The sequence below is a fragment of the Bos javanicus genome, chromosome 16 (assembly GCF_032452875.1).
Source record: "Bos javanicus breed banteng chromosome 16, ARS-OSU_banteng_1.0, whole genome shotgun sequence".
Taxonomy (NCBI): domain Eukaryota; kingdom Metazoa; phylum Chordata; class Mammalia; order Artiodactyla; family Bovidae; genus Bos; species Bos javanicus.
Window position 1 is genome coordinate 74,411,015 of NC_083883.1, and position 20,518 is coordinate 74,431,532.

General features: G+C 51.9%; 1 protein-coding gene and 1 non-coding gene across 10 annotated transcripts in view; one reads left to right on the forward strand and one right to left on the reverse strand.

The window, feature by feature from the left end:
- Nucleotides 1–20,518, forward strand: part of LAMB3 (laminin subunit beta 3) — a 65,304-nt gene that overhangs the window by 32,378 nt on the left and 12,408 nt on the right. For all 9 annotated transcript variants that reach the window (XM_061383621.1, XM_061383615.1, XM_061383619.1 and 6 more), the window contains 11 exons: nt 6,432–6,546; nt 7,031–7,104; nt 11,439–11,630; nt 12,135–12,198; nt 12,553–12,746; nt 14,617–14,737; nt 15,481–15,669; nt 17,868–18,023; nt 18,339–18,535; nt 18,713–18,824; nt 19,440–19,818. In XM_061383621.1, coding sequence (XP_061239605.1) covers nt 6,432–6,546; nt 7,031–7,104; nt 11,439–11,630; nt 12,135–12,198; nt 12,553–12,746; nt 14,617–14,737; nt 15,481–15,669; nt 17,868–18,023; nt 18,339–18,535; nt 18,713–18,824; nt 19,440–19,818 — 1,793 coding nt within the window. The remainder of the gene's footprint in view (nt 1–6,431; nt 6,547–7,030; nt 7,105–11,438; nt 11,631–12,134; nt 12,199–12,552; nt 12,747–14,616; nt 14,738–15,480; nt 15,670–17,867; nt 18,024–18,338; nt 18,536–18,712; nt 18,825–19,439; nt 19,819–20,518) is intronic.
- Nucleotides 10,244–10,315, reverse strand: TRNAC-GCA (transfer RNA cysteine (anticodon GCA)). The gene has a single exon. It is a non-coding gene; the product is annotated as a tRNA-Cys (tRNA).

Here is a 20,518-nt window from a genome sequence, read left to right on the forward strand (position 1 = left end):
AGATCTCTAGCCTTTCCCATTCTATTGTTTTCCTCTATTTCTTTGCACTGATCACCGAGGAAGGCTTTCTTATCTCTCCTTGCTATCCTTTGGAACTCTGCATTCAGATGCTTATATCTTTCCTTTTCTCCTTTGCCTTTACCTTTTCTTCTTTTCTCAGCTATTATACTCATGCAGTGTAATTTTGCAGTGTTGTGGTATTCATCATTTTGGTCATCGGCTTCAGAACTGAGCTTTCTGAACTTGGTTTCGATGGAGATAAGAGCTGTACTGAGTTAAGGCTTTGGTCAAGATGTTAGTTCATGACAGTGCTTCATAGCATTGGGGCTCCACTCCCACCTGGCCCCAAAACAGGCCCTGATTTTTCACCTTTGCTGGCAATATCCATTGACATATAAATGATGAGGCTTGTGGATCAGAGGAGCTTCCCAGGTGGCTCAGTGGCAAAGAATCTGCCTGCCAAATAGGAGATTCAGGAGACGCCAGTTTGATCCCTGGGTCAGGAAGATCTCCTGGAGTAGGAAATAGTAGCCCACTCCAGCATTCTTACCTGGGAAATCCCATGGATAGAGGAACCTGCTGGGCTATGGTCCATGGGGTCGCAAAGGGTCGGACATGACTGAGCACACACACACACACACACACACAGATCACAGTGGGAGTCTAGTGGAGACTAGTCTCGTCTTGCTGACCAAGGCCTTCAGGGTCCGTCTTTCCCTGCTCACTTTGCTGGGAAGAGTGCTTCTCCAGCACCATGTTTGGCCAACATCTTATTTTTCTCTTGCTTCTTTTGCATTCTTGTTTGGAGTGTCTTTAACCTCTGAGCAGATAAGCTGGAGTTGGGGAGAATTCTAATAACATGTTAGAGCAAGAAGGAGCTTCATTATCTCATCCCACCCCTGCACTTTACCAATGAGGGAGCTGAAGTGGAGGGAATGTCTTATATGCAGCTGCATTTTTTTTTTTTTTTGGATTCCGGCTGTCTTTCTTTTGGCCCTGGCTGACAGCCATGACCCTGACTCCAGCTCCTTAGATGGACATAGGCCGTCTCTGACTTGCTCGGGGGGAGGGAGCTGGCCATGGCTAAGCAGAGCCTGTTTTCCCATTTCCCTCCAGAATTCGCTCCCTTTTCTGCTAAGACACAGAGCTTTGATTTGCCTTGCCTTCCTTGTTCCACCCTCTCCACTGTGATTGAGGCTCCCGCTGTCTCATTTGCCCTCCCGTAGTTCTCTGGTTTGTCTTCCAGCCAGACTGCTGAGCTTCTAGAAAGCTCCAGGATAAGGGAAGAGGCCCAGCCTTTCCAGACAGAGAATGAGCAGGAGCCAAGCTGGCTGGAGGCCTGACAGACTGAATGGATAATAACGCTGCGTCTCTGAGGTAGTCCAGCCGGGGGAGTGCTGGCCAAATGACCCTGGAGAGGGAGGCAGCTGCGGCTGGGAGCTTCCATCTCTGGGAGAGACAGAGGCATGTAGCACACACGAGGGGAAGGGCCTTGTGTTGAGAGTCTCTCTCTCTTTCACACACACACACTCACTCATACTCACACACACACTCCTACACACATACTGCATGTAGACGTACAGGAATAAAATAGAAAGGGAAACTGAGGCCCAGAAAGAGAAGGAATTGGCAGCCTGTCTTCGTGCGGGCTTGTGCCATAAGCCACCCTATTTCAGGTCTCCTTCCCTCTGGTTGGTTGACAAGCAGAGCAGCTTAAAATACCTGTCCCAAGCCTGGAGGCTTAGGCTGTGTCTGAGGATTGAGATAAACCCCTCCTTTAGCTACGTTACTGTGATGAAGGCACATAGGTGTTCAGCTCATGAGCCCATCTGATCCATCATCACTGTCTGTACATGTGGAGGCAGGTGGCGGAGGCCTGGGGTGCCCCAGACTGACTGTGAAGACAGGGAGCACACAGGGTGGCAAGACCGTGCTGAGTATCCTGGGCCTTTTGAGTTTGTTTAAAACAAGGCCTGGATATAAAAGTTAATATATATTCAAGGCATTGAAAGTTATTAAAAAATAACTAAGAAAAAAAAGTTACCTGTAATCCCGTTTCCCAGAGGTAATTAGGTTAAGCTGTATGCAGCTGCCATTTTTGTGGGTCAAGATAGCTCAATATTAGCCATTTCGTTTGGTTCAACCTAATATATTGGTGCACTGCCTTCTACCTACTGATTCCTTAAAAAATATGGATTTGTGATCATGATGTATATACAAGCTTCTGCCCAACTTTTTTCATAAAACATTATCATTTTTTTTCATAAAACATTGTAAGCATTTCCCCCATGCAATTAAAATCTTTCTGTCAACAGTCTTTTGAAAAGTTACATAATATTCCATCATTTAATATCAAGGGCATTTGCCGAGTCCCAGGTTGGGTTGTTCTAGCTCCCGTGTCCCACGGCCCAAGGAAAAAAAGAGCCTTGTCTCTGGCACTCTCTTGGCCAGAGAACAGGCTGGGATCCGTTCCCAGCAAGCCCAGAGGAGCTCGGATGACAGGTCACCGGAAGGCAGCTGGCCCCTGTCTCTCCACGGGACACGTGCTGAGCTCAGACAGAGGACGGGCGGTGGAGAAGTTTGCCTCTGGGAGGCCAGGCAAAGTGGGGAGGAGGGTGTGCCTGCTGCCAGGGACCAGAATAGGATCCTAGAGGAGACTCAGATGCCAGTAAGAGGCGGCTTTTGCCCAGAAAGGATTATTTTAAGTGCTCAGGTATTTGTGTTAGCCGCTGACATACGTGCAGTCTCTGCGCTGAGTGAGGTTAGCCTGACAAACTAGCTTTCTTCCCAGAGCATTTTCTCTGCTGTGGTCAGCCTCAGGGTGACCTGAGCCCTGTGGGTGAGACAGAGATGGTCACCCTTGACCGTACTTCTTTGCTGCAATGTCAGTGCACCCAAATGGTTTCCTAGTGGAGAAGAGAGGATGGCAGAGAGGGAGGGATGGAGGGGAGGAGAGAGAGAGAAGAGGAGGGGAGGAGGAGAAGAGAAGGGCGTGGGGAGGGATCCTGTCTGGCGCTGGTGCCGGCACTAGCCATCAGTCATCGGGAAAGTCACAGAGCCTCTTGGAGCCTCAGTCTTCTCACACCTACAATGGGAATAATATTACACGTAGGGTGGTTGTCAGGCTTAAATAGGTTATTGCACTGAAACTCTTGATACAGTACCTAGCATGTGGTCGGCACTCCAGTCATTTCATGTTGATTTTGGTCATGTCCTCACTCTCTCACACCTCTCTTTAAACTCAGGAAGGGAGGGTCGAGCAATAATATAAATGAAAGTGCGAGCCTTTCCTGAGCATTTCCTGCTGCTGCTGCTAAGTCGCTTCAGGCGTGTCTGACTCTGTGCGGCCCCATAGACAGCAGCCCACCAGGCTCTGCTGTCCCTGGGATCCTCCAGGCAAGAACACTGGAGTGGGTTGCCATTGCCTTCTCCGTGAGCATTTACTATTCATTCCAGAAGTATTTACAGAGGGCCTACTAAGTGCTGGGCACTTTGCTGAGCAACTGGAATACAGCATAAAGGAAAGTAAGTTCTGCCCTTGTGGAGTCCACATTCTAACAGGGGGAGGCAGATGGCAAATAAACACTGGGAGCAAACGCACGGACACTAAATGAACAGCTTGTCAAGTGGAGATCTTACTGTGAGGAAGAATGTAGCCCGGCAAAGGATGGACAGTGGCTGCTGTTTTATATAAGGCGCGCGTGCCAGCCATTATGTGAGCACTAAACATCTCCCCACAGTATTTTAAGTACTTCATAATCATTTAAAATTCTTTTTCATTACAGTTTATCGTAGGATATTGACTATAGTTCCCTGTGCTATACAGCAGGGCCTTGTTGTTTATCTGTTTTCTATGTAATAGTTTGTATCTGCTAGTCCCAAACTCCTAATTTAACCCTCCCCCCACCCCACCTTTCCCCTTTGGTAACCATAAGTCTACTCCCTATGTCTGTGAGTCCATTTCCATTTTGTAAATAGGTTCATTTATATCATACCAAAATTATAGTTTAATAAAGCACTTAGGGAAGTGATGAGGACACCTTCAAGCTCCAGGAAGGGGACAATCCTCTTGTTTTGCAGATTGGTGGTGGGAGCTGGAAAATGGGGTGGGAAGCAGAGGCTCACAGAGCCAGGACTCCTGGCTCCCCTCCAGGCTTCATCCACTGTTCCAGGCTTTGCTCAGTGGCGCTGGGGGAAGAGCAATGTTGGGTGAAGAGTTTCTGTAACTCAAGGCACAGACTTGGCACGTTAACTCTTCCCTTCGGGACTGAGCTGTCAGCTCCACAGGTTCAGCATGTCTGCTGAACATGTGGGTCATGTTCAGATGGTCCACATGTTCAGAATCCCAGAACACCCATTCTGATGGATCTGATGACTGAGCTGTCAGCTTCACAGGTTCAGCATGTCTGCTGAACATGTGGGTCATGTTCAGATGATCCACATGTTCAGAATCCCAGAATCCCAGAACACCCATTCTGATGGATCATCCTCCCCAGCTTAGGGCCTTCCCTGGATGGGACCAAGGTTCAGGGGCTGCAAAGCCTCAGAGACGGCTTCCTGAGCTTTCTCCTGGTTCTGCTGGGTGGAGGCTTAGGGGAAACAGAGGCAAGGGGTGTGGGGAGGTACCATCGCCTCTGCCCAGAAGGACTTGCAATTCAGGGAGGTTCTCGTCCAAGCCTTGCTTTAACATGCGCGTTAATCTGGAGCCCTCTGAAAAGTGTTCTTTCTGCTGGACACAAGGTTTGGGACCGTGGTTACTCAGAGAAAACAGGTTGTATGTGTGTTGCATGAAGAACCTAGGCAAGGTCATGATGTCTCAGTGGTGTGTGTGTGCGTGTATGCACCAGGGCAAACACATGCAAACATATGCAAATGTATGCACATTCACACATTATGGACAAATTAAAAGAACAAGGGCCAATCCTCTGGCTGTGTTCTTTTCCTTGATGATCTCTGCCCTGCTCTGGAGCCCATGGGGTTCAGTTCAGTCTCTTGTCTCACTCCAGGGTATGGGCAGACCAAGGAAGGTTATGTTTTGGGGGGACCTCCCTGGTGAGGCTGTTTCCTCCTTGGCTGCCCACTTTAACCCAGATCTTCATGGGGAAGAGACCCTGCCTTCAGCCCCAAGGCTGCAGACTTCCTCTGCCTTCCTGACCTTGGGACACCTGCCTACAAAGCTCCATCTGGTTGGACATCCTGGGCTTCTCTCCTGTGGGTCAGTTCAGTTCAGTTCAGTCACTCAGTCATGTCTGACTCTTTGCGACCCCATGAATTGCAGCACGCCAGGCCTCCCTGTCCATCACCAACTCCCAGAGTTTACTCAAATTCATGTCCATTGCGTCGGTGATGCCATCCAACCATCTGTCCTCTGTTGTCTTCAATCTTTCCCAGCATTAGGGTCTTTTCCAGTGAGTCAGTTCTTCACATCAAGTGGCCAAAGTATTGGAGTTTCAGCTTCAGCATCAGTCCTTCCAATGAATATTCAGGACTGATTTCCTTTAGGATTGACTGATTGGATCTTCTTGGAGTCCAGGGGACTCTCAAGAGTCTCCTCCAACACCACAGTTCAAAAGCATCAGTTCTTCGGTGCTCAGCTTTCTTTATAGTCCAACTCTCACATCCATACATAACTCCTGTGGGTAGGGGATGCCAAACTGGGAAAGATCCTAAAGTCACAGATGTCAAGTGCTGGAAGGCCTTTAAGATCATCTAAATGGTACTAGAATGTTGGCTTCCTGATGGCTGGGTCTTTATTTTGTTCACTATTACAACTCCAGAGCCCAGAGCAGGGTCTAGGATGTAGTATGGCCTTAATGAATATTGTCAAATGATTGAATGACTCTACTTCAATATCCACTCAATTGACAGAGGAGAACTAGGACTGAACCCCAAATTCCCTTGTCCTTTTTTCCTGTCCCCTTTCCTAATCCTAAGAAACTCCACTTTCCCCAGGCTGCCAGGATTCAGTGAGATGAGCGATAAAACTCTCTAGCCTACACCTAGGACGTGGTGGTGGTAGTTTGGTCACTGAGTCATGTCTGAGCCCGTGGACTGTAGCCTGCTAGGCTACTAAATCGACGTGAGCTTCTCCTTCTTTCTTCTTTTTGCCCTTAGCACTCTTTGCACATTTCTCTCTGAGGCAAGGTCATATACAAAAATTAAGTTTTTACAGCCTCATACCTCTCTCCCAATGACAGCATCTATTTACTATTTACCTAGCTATGTGTTGGGGGCTGACACAGAGGACTTAAATGGAAAGATGACCAGTTAGTCTTGTTTTGAGAGGTTGGTCGTTCTAAATGTATTAATGAAATCCATGAATCCCTTAGGGGAGCATTTCCATGGAGAGAATGCTCTGGGCTCTCAGTATACACAGGGAGAATTCCCAGTACACAAAGGCCCCACCTGTGAGTCTCTGATGTCTTCCGCAGTGGCAGATGAAATGCTGCAAGTGTGACTCCAGGATGGTTCGCAATTACAACGGTCACCGAGTGGAGAACGTGGTTTCATCCTCGGGCCCCACGCGCTGGTGGCAGTCACAGAACGGTAAGCACCTGCCACCGCCTCTGTGTGCAGGGTGCCCTGGGGCCCTTTGGGTTTTCCCATGTCTTTCTTATGGTGGTGGGACACGGGTGGCTGGTGAGCAGAACCTTCTGTCTTTGTATTTGAGGCCTTTCGGATGTTGTAGGTAGAAGAATTTATTGGAGGTTAATGAAAAGGTAAGAAGAGAGAGAAATGCCTTCATTTCATCCTACTTGGTCGCAGTGGGCTTGCTGAAGGAACTGGGCTTTGGGAACAGATCTGTGTTGGGCTGAGGAGTTGAAAGTCTAAAGGTTTTAAAGACATCAGGGGACAGTGGGAAGGAAATTTGGCCGAGAAGACATGGGATCTTGAATAGGTGCTATACGTAGAAACGTACTGGTACCACGCCTCTCTGAGAGGGAGATGGGAAAATCAGAGTTAGATTTCCTGGAGCCTGGGAAGGTAGACAGTCTCTGCTCTAAAGTTCCTGGGTTTTGTGTCTTTCCAGATGTGAGCCCTGTCTTTCTGCAGCTGGACCTGGACAGGAAATTCCAGCTTCAGGACATCATGATGGATTTTAAGGTGTGTTTCCTGGGTATGGCAGTGGATAGGAGAGGGGGACTCTGGGCCATGTGGGCTTGGACTCATGGGGAGCTCAGGCTGGAGGTGATGGTACCACACGCGGGGTGGGTCTCCCTTCCTCAGGTTGGGGCAACACTTAACCCTGAGCCTATATCATGGTGACAGCAGAAGTACCACTTCCGGGAGATCAGTGGCACCTCCAGGCCCCCTCTGTCCTCTACCTTTCTGCACCTCCCATCCTCAGCCCATCTAATTAATTCAGCTCTTCCAAGACCAATTCTACTTATACAGTTGTGTAATGACAGCTCATACAGTTGTGTGTACTCTGTGTATACTCTGTTTTAATAACTTTGCTGATGAGATGGAGTTTAACCAACAGCAAGGAACTGGCCAAGCCACATGTGAGATGTGCTTTCAGAGCCATTGGTTCGTTCAGTGCCATTACTTGTCAGGTTTTGAGTCTAGCCTTTGGAGATATGCCTTTTGGAGGGCACATTTTCATTCATTAGTGACAGGGTCTTTTCTTTTCCTTTACAGAGATTTGATTTTATGCCTTCTACGGGAATATTCAAATATTTAATGATAAATCTTGGTTGATGAGAATAGATGATCAGGATAGGTAATATTGAACTGGGAATATAAAGCAATAGGACCTAATTCCTACATGACTGAGGAAGTTGCTGTAAGAACCTCACCTCAAGAATGATAAAAGGGAAACTGTTAGTTGCTCAGTCATGTCCAACTCTTTGCAACTCCATAGACTGTAGGCCACCAGGTTCCTCTGTCCATGGAATTCTCCAGGCAAGGATATTGGCTGGGTTGCGTTCCCTTCTCCATGGGATCTTCTGACCCAGGGAAGATGCAGGGTCTCCAGGGAAGACCCCTGACCCAGTGCAGGGGTTTCCTGCATTGCAGGCAGATTGTTTACCTTCTGAGTCACCAAAGAAGCCTCAAGAATAGGTCTCAAGTATTTTGAGAAATGCTAGAGCCATTTGAATAAATGCCCAGTCCCTAATGGTGACAGCTTTGAGAGGCAACGTTCACTTGGATGGATACTCGTGGTCTTATTGCTTTGTCATCACCCATTCATTTGTCCATTCTTGCTACACACGTATTGAACATCGATTATATGTTGCTAAACAGCTGAATAAAACTAGATCACAATCCTCAAGACAAAGAACCAGTAGCAAGACAGTGGGACGTGTGCTCTGATGTTGGTAGGAAGAAGTACTAGGGACATTAGCAAGGGGGCACCCAGCTTGATCTGTCTTTGGTGGGGATGATCAGAGAATACACCCACAGGAAGATGAAACTTCTTAGGCTGGTAATAGCCAGGAGAAGATTAAGTTCATTCCAGGCAAAGAGAATAGCAAAGTACAAAGACCAAGAAGCAAGAGACAAGAATGTATATAATTGGGGGAGGGGGCAAAAGAATGCACACAGGGTCTGGAAGGGCAAATGTGTGTATGGTGGTGAGAGGTAAGGATACGGGAGGCTACAGACTGAAGAGAGATGAGTTTACAGATGTGAATGGGGAGAAGGAGAGTGGATGAAAGATTCATGTATTCATTCAACAAATGTACTGAATGACTACTACGTGCTAGATGCTGGGGGGACAACTGTGAACCAGCTGGACAGGGGTGCTTGTGGTTTACTGTCATGGCTCTCAACCAGGTTGTATTTGGCCATTTATAGACCAATTTGTGGTTGGCACAGCTGTGGTCATGCTATTGACATCTAGTGAGTGGAGGTCAGGGGTGCTGCTAACCATCCTATAATGATGAGGATGGTCCCCATGGCAAGGCATTAATCAACTCCAGATATTAACAGTGCCAAGCCAAGGTTGGGAAACCCTGATCTGGTGGGAGAAAAAGAAAAAAAAAAACCCAGGAAACCAAGAGATAAGTAATGGGAAATTGTGGTGACATTTACGACGGCAGCAGATGAGATCCCAGAATAGGAAATGATGTGGTGGGTGGGCAGAGTGTGGGCAGAAGAACGCAGGTTAGGTGGGTATAAAAAGATCTCTGTGAGGAAGTGACATTTAGCTGAGAACAAAAGAAAGAACCCACCAGGGGAGAGGAGTATCCCAGGCCAAGGAAGCCACATGAACAAAGGCTCTGAGGAGGGAGCAAACGGGCTGTGACTGAGGGCGTGAGGAGATGGAGGTGCACAGTGGCATGGTCAGGAGTTCAGATTTATTCAGGAAAAGCGAGCAGAGGACTTGGATAGATAATCCTCTATCTATCCTCTATGCCTCATAGATAATGCCTCTAATAAAGGAGGGCGTACAGAGGGCCAACAGGTCCATGAAAAGATGCTCAGCATCGTTAGCCAGCAGGGAAAAGCAAGTGGAAACCACAGTGAGCTGGCACTTCATACCTGTCAGAATGGCTATCATCAAGATCAGGGTGCCTAGCAGGTAGGATTCCAGGCTTTCACCGCCATGGCCTGGGTTTAATCCCTGTAGTCGGGGAACATCCCGCAAGCCGTGTGGTGTGGCCAAAATAAGACGGATGAGGTAAGTGTTGGTGGGGATGTGGAGAAAAGGGAACACTTGTTTACTCTTAGAGGGAATGTAGATTGGTGCAGCCACTGTGGAAAGCAGTATGAAAGTTCCTCAAAAAGTTATTAGAAAAAAAGTCTACCATATGATCCTGCAATCCCACTTCCAGTTGTATACTGGAAGGAAATGAAGTCACTGTCTCAAAGAGATGTCTGTAACGCCCATGTTCATTGCAGTATTATTCACAATAACCAGGAGATGCAAACAACCTAAGTGTCTATCAATGGATGAATGGGTAAAGAAAATGTCATGTACACACACACACACACACACACACGTGTATACACACACACACACACACACACACCCAGAGTCTAGAATATTCAGCCATGAAGAAGGAGGGAGATCTTGGGACAACATGAATGGATTTTGAGGGCATTCTGCTAAGTGAACTAAGACAGACAGATGAATACCACATGTCTTCACATATATGAAAGAAAGTGAAAGTGAAGTCGCTCAATTGTGACCGACACTTTGCAACCCCATGGACTGTAGCCTACCAGGCTCCTCTGTCCATGGGATTTTCCAGGCAAGAGTACTGGAGTGGGCTGCCATTTCCTTCTCTAGGGGATCTTCCCAACCCAGGAATTGAACCTGGGTCTCCTGCATTGCAGACAGACGCTTTACCGTCTGAGCCACCAGGGAAGCCCTATATAGGGAATCTTAAAGACCTGAACTCATCAACGTAGAGACGAAGATGGTGATTGCCAGGGGCTGGAGGGAGGAAGAAATGGGTATGGGGTGCTGCTCATAGGATATAAAGGTCCAGGTATAAGATGCATAAGTTCTGAAGATCTGATGGACAACGTGGTGACCATTATAATTATTAACACTGTACTAGACACCTGGAAGTTGTTAAGAGAGTAGACCTGAAATGTTATCATGACACAGGAAAAGATTATTATGTAAGAGGATAGACGTGTTAACTCACTTTATTGTAATAATCATTCTGTTATATATGACTATCAAATCATCACATTTGATGATGGCGTATATTGCACTGGCGTATATTGCGCATCCATAATATCTCAATAAAGCTTGGAAAGAAACAGAGTAGGGAAGCCATTGGAAGGTTTTGAGGAGAGAAGAGTCATAGCCCGTTTTACATTTTAGAAAGGAAGTTCTCTTTGTGTGGAGGTTGGGTTTTTGAACCGAAAGAAGTATTCCAAGCTGGAAGCTGTCAGCATAAAGACAACATGGAAAGCCATGAGAAATGGATGGAATCACTGAGGGCAGAAGTAGGCCAGTGCAGACCCATCGAAGGGTCTCATGCAGGGAGCCATGTGATCAGATAACCCTGCAGGTGAAGTGTGGGGGCGTGGCTTGGAAAGGCTGAGGCGGGCTTGAGTTCTAGGCTGTTGCAGGAATCCAGGCTGAGCGCGATCAGGGACCTGACCTCTGACCATGGATGTGGGAGAAAAAAGAGGAAAGGACAGAATCAGTGTTTGGCTGTAGGAAGCCCGGTGGGAGAATTTTCTGGCCTGACTGCCTGGGTGGTGGACTGAGTAGGGATCGTGCCTTCTGGAAGTTAGATCTGCTTTCTGTTAGTTTGCAGAAGCAGGGAAAACCTGCTGGGGCCCGTGGTTTGCCAGCAGGATCAGACCGCAGTGCCCCTGAGCCTACTTGCTCCGTGCAGCCCTCCTTCTCCCTCCTCACTGGGGTTCTCAGGGGCCGCCAGCACTTAAGAGTGTCTTTCTGTGACCATGTCCCCCAGGCGGGGTCACTCGGGCCTCCCTCACCCCCCCCCCCACCCTGTGTGTCCCTGCAGGGGCCCGTGCCTGCAGCCTTGCTGATCGAGCGCTCCTCGGACTTCGGCAAGACTTGGCAGGTGTACCAGTACCTGGCTGCTGACTGCGGCTCTGCCTTCCCCTGGGTCCGCCAGGGCCAACCCCAGGGCTGGCAGGACGCTCGGTGCCAGACTCTGCCCCAGAGGCCTAATGGGCACCCGAACGGGGCCAAGGTAGGAGAGGGCACCCTGAAAAATAGGCATGGGGAGAGGTTTCCCACTTCCTGTCACTCACGTGGTCACCCAGGCTTTGGGGAATCTGTGAGAACCCTCCTCCTCCTTCGGGCAGAGCCTTGCTATCTTTCCTGAGCTCCCCAACAGTGACCCCTCTAGGAGAAGTACATGTGAGTGCATGCTCAGTCATGTCTGGCTGCGACCCCACGGACTGTAGGGGTCCTCTGTCCTCGCCAAGATCCTCTGTCCATGGGATTCTCCAGGCAAGAATGCTGGAGGTGGGGTGCCATTTCCTCCTCCAGGGGATCTTCCTAACCCAGGGATCAAACCCACATCTCTTGCGGCTCCATGTAGGCAGGCATATGTTTACCACCATGCCACCTGGGAAGGAGCCCTCTGGACACCCTCAAGACATTTGGCAGGGCATCAAATGGAAAAGAGGACTTCTGGGCTTGGCCACAGCTCACCTCTTCCTGGGTCTCCCCTTACTCCGCCTCTCTGCAGGTCCAGCTCAACCTTATGGATTTAGCTTCTGGGATCCCAGCCACACAAAGTCAAAAAATTCAAGGTCAGTGTGGCTACTCCTCTAGCCCGTGGGACTGTGGGTAGAGAACAAAATAGGCTTGCAGCTCAGATCATGGACATTTCCTAGTCTTTGCTGCCTCTGTCAACGTGGTTGGATTGAATACCGGCCCTGCTTAAGCTCATAGGGGTATGGTGCTGGCCAGCTGCTCATAAGGCCCGAGTCAGGGTTGTGGGGGGTCTTTTCTGTTGTAGGAGGGTTGGGGAAGATGGGTAGTGAGACCAGAGTTCCTTTCCTTATTGTCCTGCCCTAGGAGACTCTGTGTCTAAATTCTGGTTTTTTTTTTTTCCTTTTCCCCCCATACCTGCCCCCTCCCTCCTTGCTGTTCGTTCTCCGCAGAGCTGGGGGAGATCACCAACTTGAGGGTCAACTTCACCAAGCTGGCGCCTGTGCCCCAGAGGGGCTACCACCCTCCCAGTGCCTACTACGCTGTGTCCCAGTTGCGTCTGCATGGGAGCTGCCTCTGCCATGGCCATGCGGACCGCTGCGCCCCCAGTTCCAGAACTCCTGCCAGCCCCTCCAGCGCCGTGCAGGTGGCAGCCCAGGGCAGGAAGGGAGAGGGGAGCGGGCGGGGCAGACTGCGGGCATCCTCGGGACCCCTGGAGAGGGGTGGGGCACTTGATTGAAGACTTGAGTATTGACTGTTTTAGCGATGGCGAAGATGAGTGTAAATGGTTATCGTTTTCAAGGTCCCATTTGGTAGCACTTCTTTGGATCTGCTTTATTATTTGAGATGATTTTTATTCAGTAACATAGATGTAAGTATAAGTATACGTGTAAGTAGAAATATATGCATGGGTATTGCAGGGAGCTCAAGGCATTGATTCTTAGCCCTGGTCACATATCATAATTTCCTGGGGAGCTAAAAAGATCACCGGGATCCCTACCTCAGACACTCTAATTGTATTATTATTATTTAAAGCTCCTGGTGATTCTAACAGCTTGCCAGGATTGAGAGTCCCTGGTTTGGGGGACTTTGAATTCCCTTTAGAGGTGAGATATGGGACAGGAGGAGAGAACAGAGGCTAACACGGATGCTGAGTTCACCCCAGAGCAGCTGAGTCAGATGCGTCAGGGATAGAAAGGGAAGCTCCAGCTTAACAAGTGACCCAGGGGCGTTTGCTGGGAAGCCAGGCTTGAGAGCCATCAGCAGAGGAGAGAGACCCTTGGACCAAGAAGCAGAGGGAGCTGTCATTTCACTTTCCTGCTTCTACAATATTAACAATCGGGAGCAGGATACTTGTTCTAGTGATAAAGGCACACGATGAAATCCTATCAGGTGGCCTGCTAGGGAAAATAAGGGGACAGGAGCATTGCGCAGCCTTTTCCTTTCCACTTTCTGGGCCAGTGCTTCCCCCAGGCTGCAGAGGAGGCCAGAGGGAGACTGGTGCCAGGGATGTGACAGCCGTTAGGGCCCCAAAACACAAGACCAGAACACAGGCTGAGTGTGATCACTGGCGTATAAGGATGTAGAGGAGGGTGAGGGCCTGCCCAGCCCCGGTGGTTCTTAACTCTGGCTACTCCATGGAAACACCAGTTTATAAAGTACTGATGTCTGGGCCTTGTCCCTGAGATTGGATGGAATTCGGCCTGAGCATTTATATATATAAAGCTCCTCAAATAATGCTTAAGTGCGTCCAGAGTTGAAATCCATGGAGTTAGAGGGAGCAGGCAGGCCTGATGAAGGATGTGCCATTCCAGCTGGGAAGGATCTCGCTGGTGAATAGTGGGGGAAGGGACTTCTAGGAAGGAAGCAAAGCATCAGTACAGGCCACAAGGTGGGGAGACGTGGGGCTTGTACAGGGAGCAGCCAGTACAGCTCAGCTGTGCTGTTAGGGGCGAGTGGAGGGCGAGCATGGAGCAAACACAGTGCGGGTCCTGGATGCCAGCCAGCGGGTGGTGAGCTTAATTTGGAGGACGATTAGCACACAATTGCTATTCTATTTCTGCACCTTAATGAGTCTAGTAACAATTCATCATCACAGTCTCATTAGCCAAACAACTGCAGTCATAGCTTGTTGGAATATAAATCTCCAGAGGGCCCACAAGAATTGCAGTTTACCAACAAGGCTGTGGGAGCAACCTTCCAGGCACTGTTTTGCATTGGGCAGTATGGGGATGGGTACCATACCAAAATGCAAGGACCGCGCTTTTAAAACCCAACAGGAGGAGCAGTGTAGATGTGCATGCATACAAACACACGTGTATGTACACACGCACACGTGCACCACACAAGCCGGCCTCTGGGAGTGTCAGAGGAGCTCAGTGCAGGCTGGAGGAGCTGGGGTCCGAGCTGGACCCTGGGGTCTAAGCCGAGCGGAAGGGTCAGAGAGGAGAGGGCAAGTCTGTCCTTGGGACGCTCCTGTGATGGTTCCTCCTGGTGACCGATGGCCCCGCCCCCAGGTCCATGAGGTCTGTGTCTGCCAACACAACACCGCCGGCCCCAACTGTGAGCGCTGCGCGCCCTTCTACAACAACCGGCCCTGGAGACCCGCAGAAGACCAGGACCCCCACGAATGCCAGAGTATGAGCCTGGGACCCCCCACCTCCCCTGCAACCACTGGCTGGGGTGCTGGCCTCTCTGGGCCGTGATGACCTCCTCTGGGACACGGGGAGAATCTCGTCTTTATTATTAATATTTAAATCTAAACCAATTGCCCCGTAACTAAAGCTCTCCTTGCTCTTTGGGGAAGGAGAGAGCCTGTGAGTCGCATCCTCCCACTGCCCAGACCTCACAGGGACCACGGGTGGGTTCATATTTCTGATGCCACATGCCGTTCGTGCTAACCCAGGTCCTCCTTCCTCCAGCCTCTCCAGTGCTTTATCCTGTGTAGGACACACTTGGTCTCCCTGTTGTCATTCTTTCTCTTTCAGATGGGCCCCTGGGGGCAGGGCCCTTCCCTCCATAAATGAGGACAGCCAGGGTCCCAGCCTAGAGAAGGACAGTGATCCAGCAGGAGACCCATGGTGGCAGTGGGGGAGGATTGGCATGGGACGTTTGAACAGCTCTCTCTTTGGCCCCACACGGATATCATCCTGGGATGAGTCCCCACACTGGGAGTCGGGAGGCCCGCGTTCTCCGTTTTCCTTTCTTACTGTATGAACTGAAATAAATTAGACAAGCCTCCCTGGGCTTCAGTGTCCCCGTTTTTCAGACCTGGGCATCTTACAGAATCACTGGGGATGCCAGCAAGTTAGCATGGAGCGTGCTTTGTAGATGCCAACGAGGCTGGTCTAGTGTTCAACCCCAGGAATCTCCTTTTTCAGGATGTGACTGCAACGGACACTCAGAGACATGTCACTTTGACCCAGCCGTGTTTGCTGCCAGCCAGGGGGCGCACGGAGGTGTGTGTGACAACTGCCGGGACCACACTGAGGGCAGGAACTGTGAACGCTGTCAGCTGCACTACTTCCGGAACCGGCGTCCTGGGGCTCCCATTCAGGAGACCTGTATCCGTGAGTAGGGGCTCATCTGTCTATTAATCTGCTCTGGGCTCAACAGAGCACACGTCCCTGAGGACTCACGTGAAGTCCCCATGAAGACTTGGGGGCAATTGTTTTGACTTGGCTGTGCCTTCCTAAGCGAGTCACCCAGCCTCTCTGGGTGTCAGTCAATTGGTCAGTCGGTCATTACGTAGAACTTATTTTGAGTATGCTGCTGCTTAGTCACTTCAGTCGTGTCCGACTCTGCGACCCCATGGGCTGCAGCCCGCCAGGCTCCTCTGTCCCTGGGTTTCTCCAGGCAAGAATACTGGAGTGGGTTGCCAGGCCCTGCTCCAGGGGAATTTTCCCAACCCAGGGATTGAACCCGGGTCTCCTGCATTGCAAGCAGATTCTTTGTCATCTGAGCCACCAGGGAAGCCCTTTTTGAGCATAGGAAAGAAAAAAGTCAACATCAGATACAGTTGCTGCTGTCAGGAAACACAGACTGTTTGGTAGTAGAAACCACACACGCAGGAAAATGAGGGTGCACTTGGCCCGTTTACTTGCCTTTACCAGATCCAACCAGGCCATTCTGAAGGAGACCAGCCCTGGGATTTCTTTGGAAGGACTGATGCTAAAGCTGAAACTCCAGTACTTTGGCCACCTCATGCGAAGAGTTGACTCGTTGGAAAAGACTCTGATGCTGGGAGGGATTGAGGGCAGGAGGAGAAGGGGATGACAGAGGATGAGATGGCTGGATGGCATCACTGACTCGATGGACGTGAGTCTGAGTGAACTCCGGGAGCTGGTGATGGACAGGGAGGCCTGGTGTGCTGTGATTCATGGGGTCGAAAAGAGTCGGACACGACTGAGCGACTGAACTGAACTGAACTGAACCAGGTTGTAATGTGGGTTGCTTATTTTTCTGTTTCCGCCAGCATTAAGAACTCCTCTATGGCAGGGATTATTCTTGTATCCTTGGGCCCTAGCACAATGACAGATGAATAACTGATGCTCCAGAAATGTTTACTGAAGAAACATAAGAGACCCAGGAGTGACTAGACACATTCACAGGGGTCAGTGGGGCTTCCTGGGTGGCTCAGCGGTAAAGAACCCACCTGCAATGCAGGGGCCCCGAGAGATGCATGTTCAATCCCTGGGTCAGGAAGATCCCCTGGAGGAGGGCATGGCAACCTACTCCAGTATTCTTGCCTGGAGAATCTCATGGACAGAGGGGCCTGGCAAGCTATAGTCCGTGGAGTTTGAAAGAGTCAGACGCAACTGAAGCGACATAGCGAGCATACAGCAAGGGTCAGTGAGTTTGTACAATTCGAATCGAAAGCACTCTGATTCAGGTGGATTAATCAGGCAAAACTTTCCAGAAGTAAGAGTCTCTATTTTGAAAGCTGTGAAAGGGGCCCAGGTGTCAGGGTGAAAGAAAGTTGGTTCACTTGCGGTTGATATGATCTGCTTACGGAAAGAATGAGAAAAGCTTGGGTTTGACTTCCATTTCCAGCACTACTTGCCGTATGACCTTGCGTATGTTATTGGAACATCTCTGAGCCTCAGTTTCCTCATCTGTACAATAGGGATAAGCATGGTGAATTCTCAGGGTTATGATAGGATTACATAAGGCAACACGTAAGAGTGCCCAGCTCAGTGCTGGCCACAGAGTGGTTTGTTCAGTATATCATGCCAACTGAAACTTTCGTACTACATAACATGTGCCAAGGACTTCTGGTCGCTCAGCTAGCAATGCAGGAGAATCCACGTTGCAATGAGTTCCAAAGAATCTGCCTGCAATGCTGGAAACCCCGGTTTGATTCCTAGGTTGGGAAGATCCCCTGGAGAAGGAATAGACTACACAGTCCAGTATTCTTGTCTGGAGAATCCCAAGGACAGAGGAAGCTGGCGGGCTGCAGTCCATGGGGTCCCAAAGAGTCAGAAGCGACTGAGCGACTAAGCACAGCACAGCACAGCACAGCACAGCAACACGTGCCAAGCCCTGTGCTACCTGCTTTATTCCTCTTAAGAGGCCCTATGAGTGTTATATAATTATCCCCATTTTATAGATGAGCAAACTGAGGCACAGGGGACCTTAAATAACTTGACTAAGGTGGTCAGGTCGTAAGCCAGGAAGTGGGGTAGGGAGGATAAGAATTTGAACCAGAATGCGCTCCCAATGCTCTGCTTTTCCTCTCTGCCCCCCTGGTGCCGCCTTTGTCTTGCAGCCTGTGAGTGTGATCCGGACGGGGCAGTGCCTGGAGCACCCTGTGACCCCCTGACTGGCCAGTGTGTGTGCAAGGAGCACGTGCAGGGGGAACGCTGTGACCTGTGCAAGCCGGGGTTCACGGAGCTCACCTTCTCCAACCCGCAGGGCTGCCGCCGTGAGTAGAGGGTCCCAGCCTGCCCTGGGGCGGGGCAGCGGCCCTGGGGCCGGCCCTGCTCCCCATGCGCGGTGTGCCGGGCCGCTGTGCCAGCAGCCTCCTGCAGGCCTGACTTGGAAGGGGGACAGAGCCCGCCCGGGGGAGGCGGGCGGCTGGCCAAGTGGCCAGGTGCTGGGACTGGAGGGAAAGCGTGGCGGCCTGGCTTTCCAGGTTTTCTGCGGGGGAGCGGCCCCGCCGGGTTCGTCTCCCTGGTGCCTGTCCTCTGGGGGGTGGTGGGTGCCCCGCCCCCAGCTCAGCGGCCCCTCTCCTGTGCAGGCTGTGACTGCAGTGTCCTGGGCGCCCGGCGGGACGTGCCGTGTGACGAGGAGACTGGGCGCTGCGTGTGTCTGCCCCACGTGGTGGGCCCCAAGTGTGACCAATGTGCCCCCCACCACTGGAAGCTGGCCAGCGGCCGGGGCTGCGAGCCCTGTGCCTGCGACCCGCACAACTCCCTCGGCCCCCAGTGCAACCAGGTACACTGCGGGCTGGCCCCCACGCCCCTGGAGAGCCCCTGTGGCTTTGGCAGGCCCGAATACGTGCGCCTGCGGCGGGGCGTCCTGGGTCTGACTGCGGAGCTTGTGTCCTGGCGGGAGCCCCTGCGGCTGGGGTGCGCCGGGGAGTCCCGCTCGCTGACCCGCTCTCCCCCGCAGTTCACAGGGCAGTGCGCCTGTCGGGAAGGCTTCGGGGGCCTGACCTGCCGCGCCGCAGCCATCCGCCAGTGTCCCGAGAGGACCTATGGAGATGCAGCCGCAGGATGCCGAGGTGCGCTGTCTGAGTGGTGGGGGCTACGCCGTGGGGGGTGCGTGCTTGGCTGGGCTTGTGCTGGGGGGCGTGTGGGTCTGTGGTGTCTGGTCCACGGGGGCTGGGCCCTGGCAGCCCGTGAGAGTACTTGGCCCCTGCTAGCCCATCCCCATGTCCCCGTGTTTCTATGTCTCCATGTCCCCGTGTCCCCGTGTCCCGGTGACAGGAGGGCTGCTTTGCGCCTCTCTTCCCTGAGAAAGCGTCTCCCAGCTGTGGGGCAACCCCCTCCTCCCTCTCCACTGATGCGGAAAGTGAGCCCCGCGGTGGTCAGTTTGGCAAGTGGTGGCGAGAGCAGGCAGACCCCAGTCTGTTCCCAGCCCTGTTGTCCCCGGCGGGGTTGCTCCCCGTCTCTGGGCCTCGGCCTCCTCGCCTGGGAAGGGGCACCCTGCCTCGGGTGCTTGCGCCCGTGATGGTGGGAGAGCAAGCGTGCCCACCCCGCCAGAGCGGGTGCGGGTCAGAGTGCACGCGTGCGCTCGGGGAGCGAAGCTCGGGGCCGCGCCTGCACGAAGGGGCTGCTGAGTGAGCCACTGCGAGAGCTGGAGCGCTGGCCCCTGACCATCCTTTCTCCCGCCCCAGCCTGTGACTGCGACTTCCGGGGCACCGAGGGGCCAGGCTGCGACAAGGCCTCGGGCCGCTGCCTCTGCCGCCCCGGCTTGACGGGGCCGCGCTGCGACCAATGCCAGCGGGGCTACTGCGACCGCGCCCCGGTGTGCGTGGCCTGCCACCCCTGCTTCCAGACCTACGACGGCGGCCTCCGGGAGAGGGCCCTCCGCCTGGCCGGCCTCCGCAATGCCTCCGCCGCCCTGTGGCCCCAGCCGGGCCTGGAGGACCACGGTCTGGCCTCGCGGATGCTGGACGCCAAGAGCAAGATTGAGCAGATCCAAGCCACCCTCGGCGATGCCTTGGTCACGGAGGAGGAGGTGGCCCAGGTGGCCAATGCCGTCTTCTCCATCAGGTCATTCCCTCTCCCCACCCAGCCGTTGGGGTCCACGGAGGGGCCCATATTGCTTACAGCCCTTTACCGTCTACCAAGCCTTTTCCTAGGGCTTCCCTGGTGACTCAGAAGATAAAGAACTTAACTGCAATGCAGGAGACCCAGGTTCGATCCCTGGGTCGGGAAGATCCCCTAGAGAAGGGAATGGCACCCACTCTGGTATTCTTGCCTGGAGAATCCCATGGACAGAGGATTAGTCTGTCTAGGGCTAGTCCATGGGGTCACAAAGAGTCGGATAAGACCGAGCAACTTCCACGTTTCACTTTCAAGCCTTTTCTTGGACACCTCTCTTTTTCACCGTCACTGCAGTCCTGGGAGGTTGGTGGAATGGGTGTTACTATGTCAGTCTTGCCAGTGAGGAAATGGGCACAGCTTGGTGACATGACAGAACCAGCTATCCACAGAGGGGCAGAGTGGGGGACCAGGAGTGCAGGCGCCAGCCCAAGTGCCTGGTGCTCCTGCGGGCGTCAGCTCTGGATGAGTCACCCTGATGGAGGGCATACGAGAGGCAGGGCTCTGAAAATAACTTGTGTTTGCCTTTGGAACGGGAGCGGTCCCACCCACAGCCCGCTCCTACCAGCAGAGGCCTCTTCTCAGTGAGGTTTGGTTCCGAAGTTTTCATAATGAGTTTTGCCTTCCCTGAGCCCTCGCTGACTCGCTG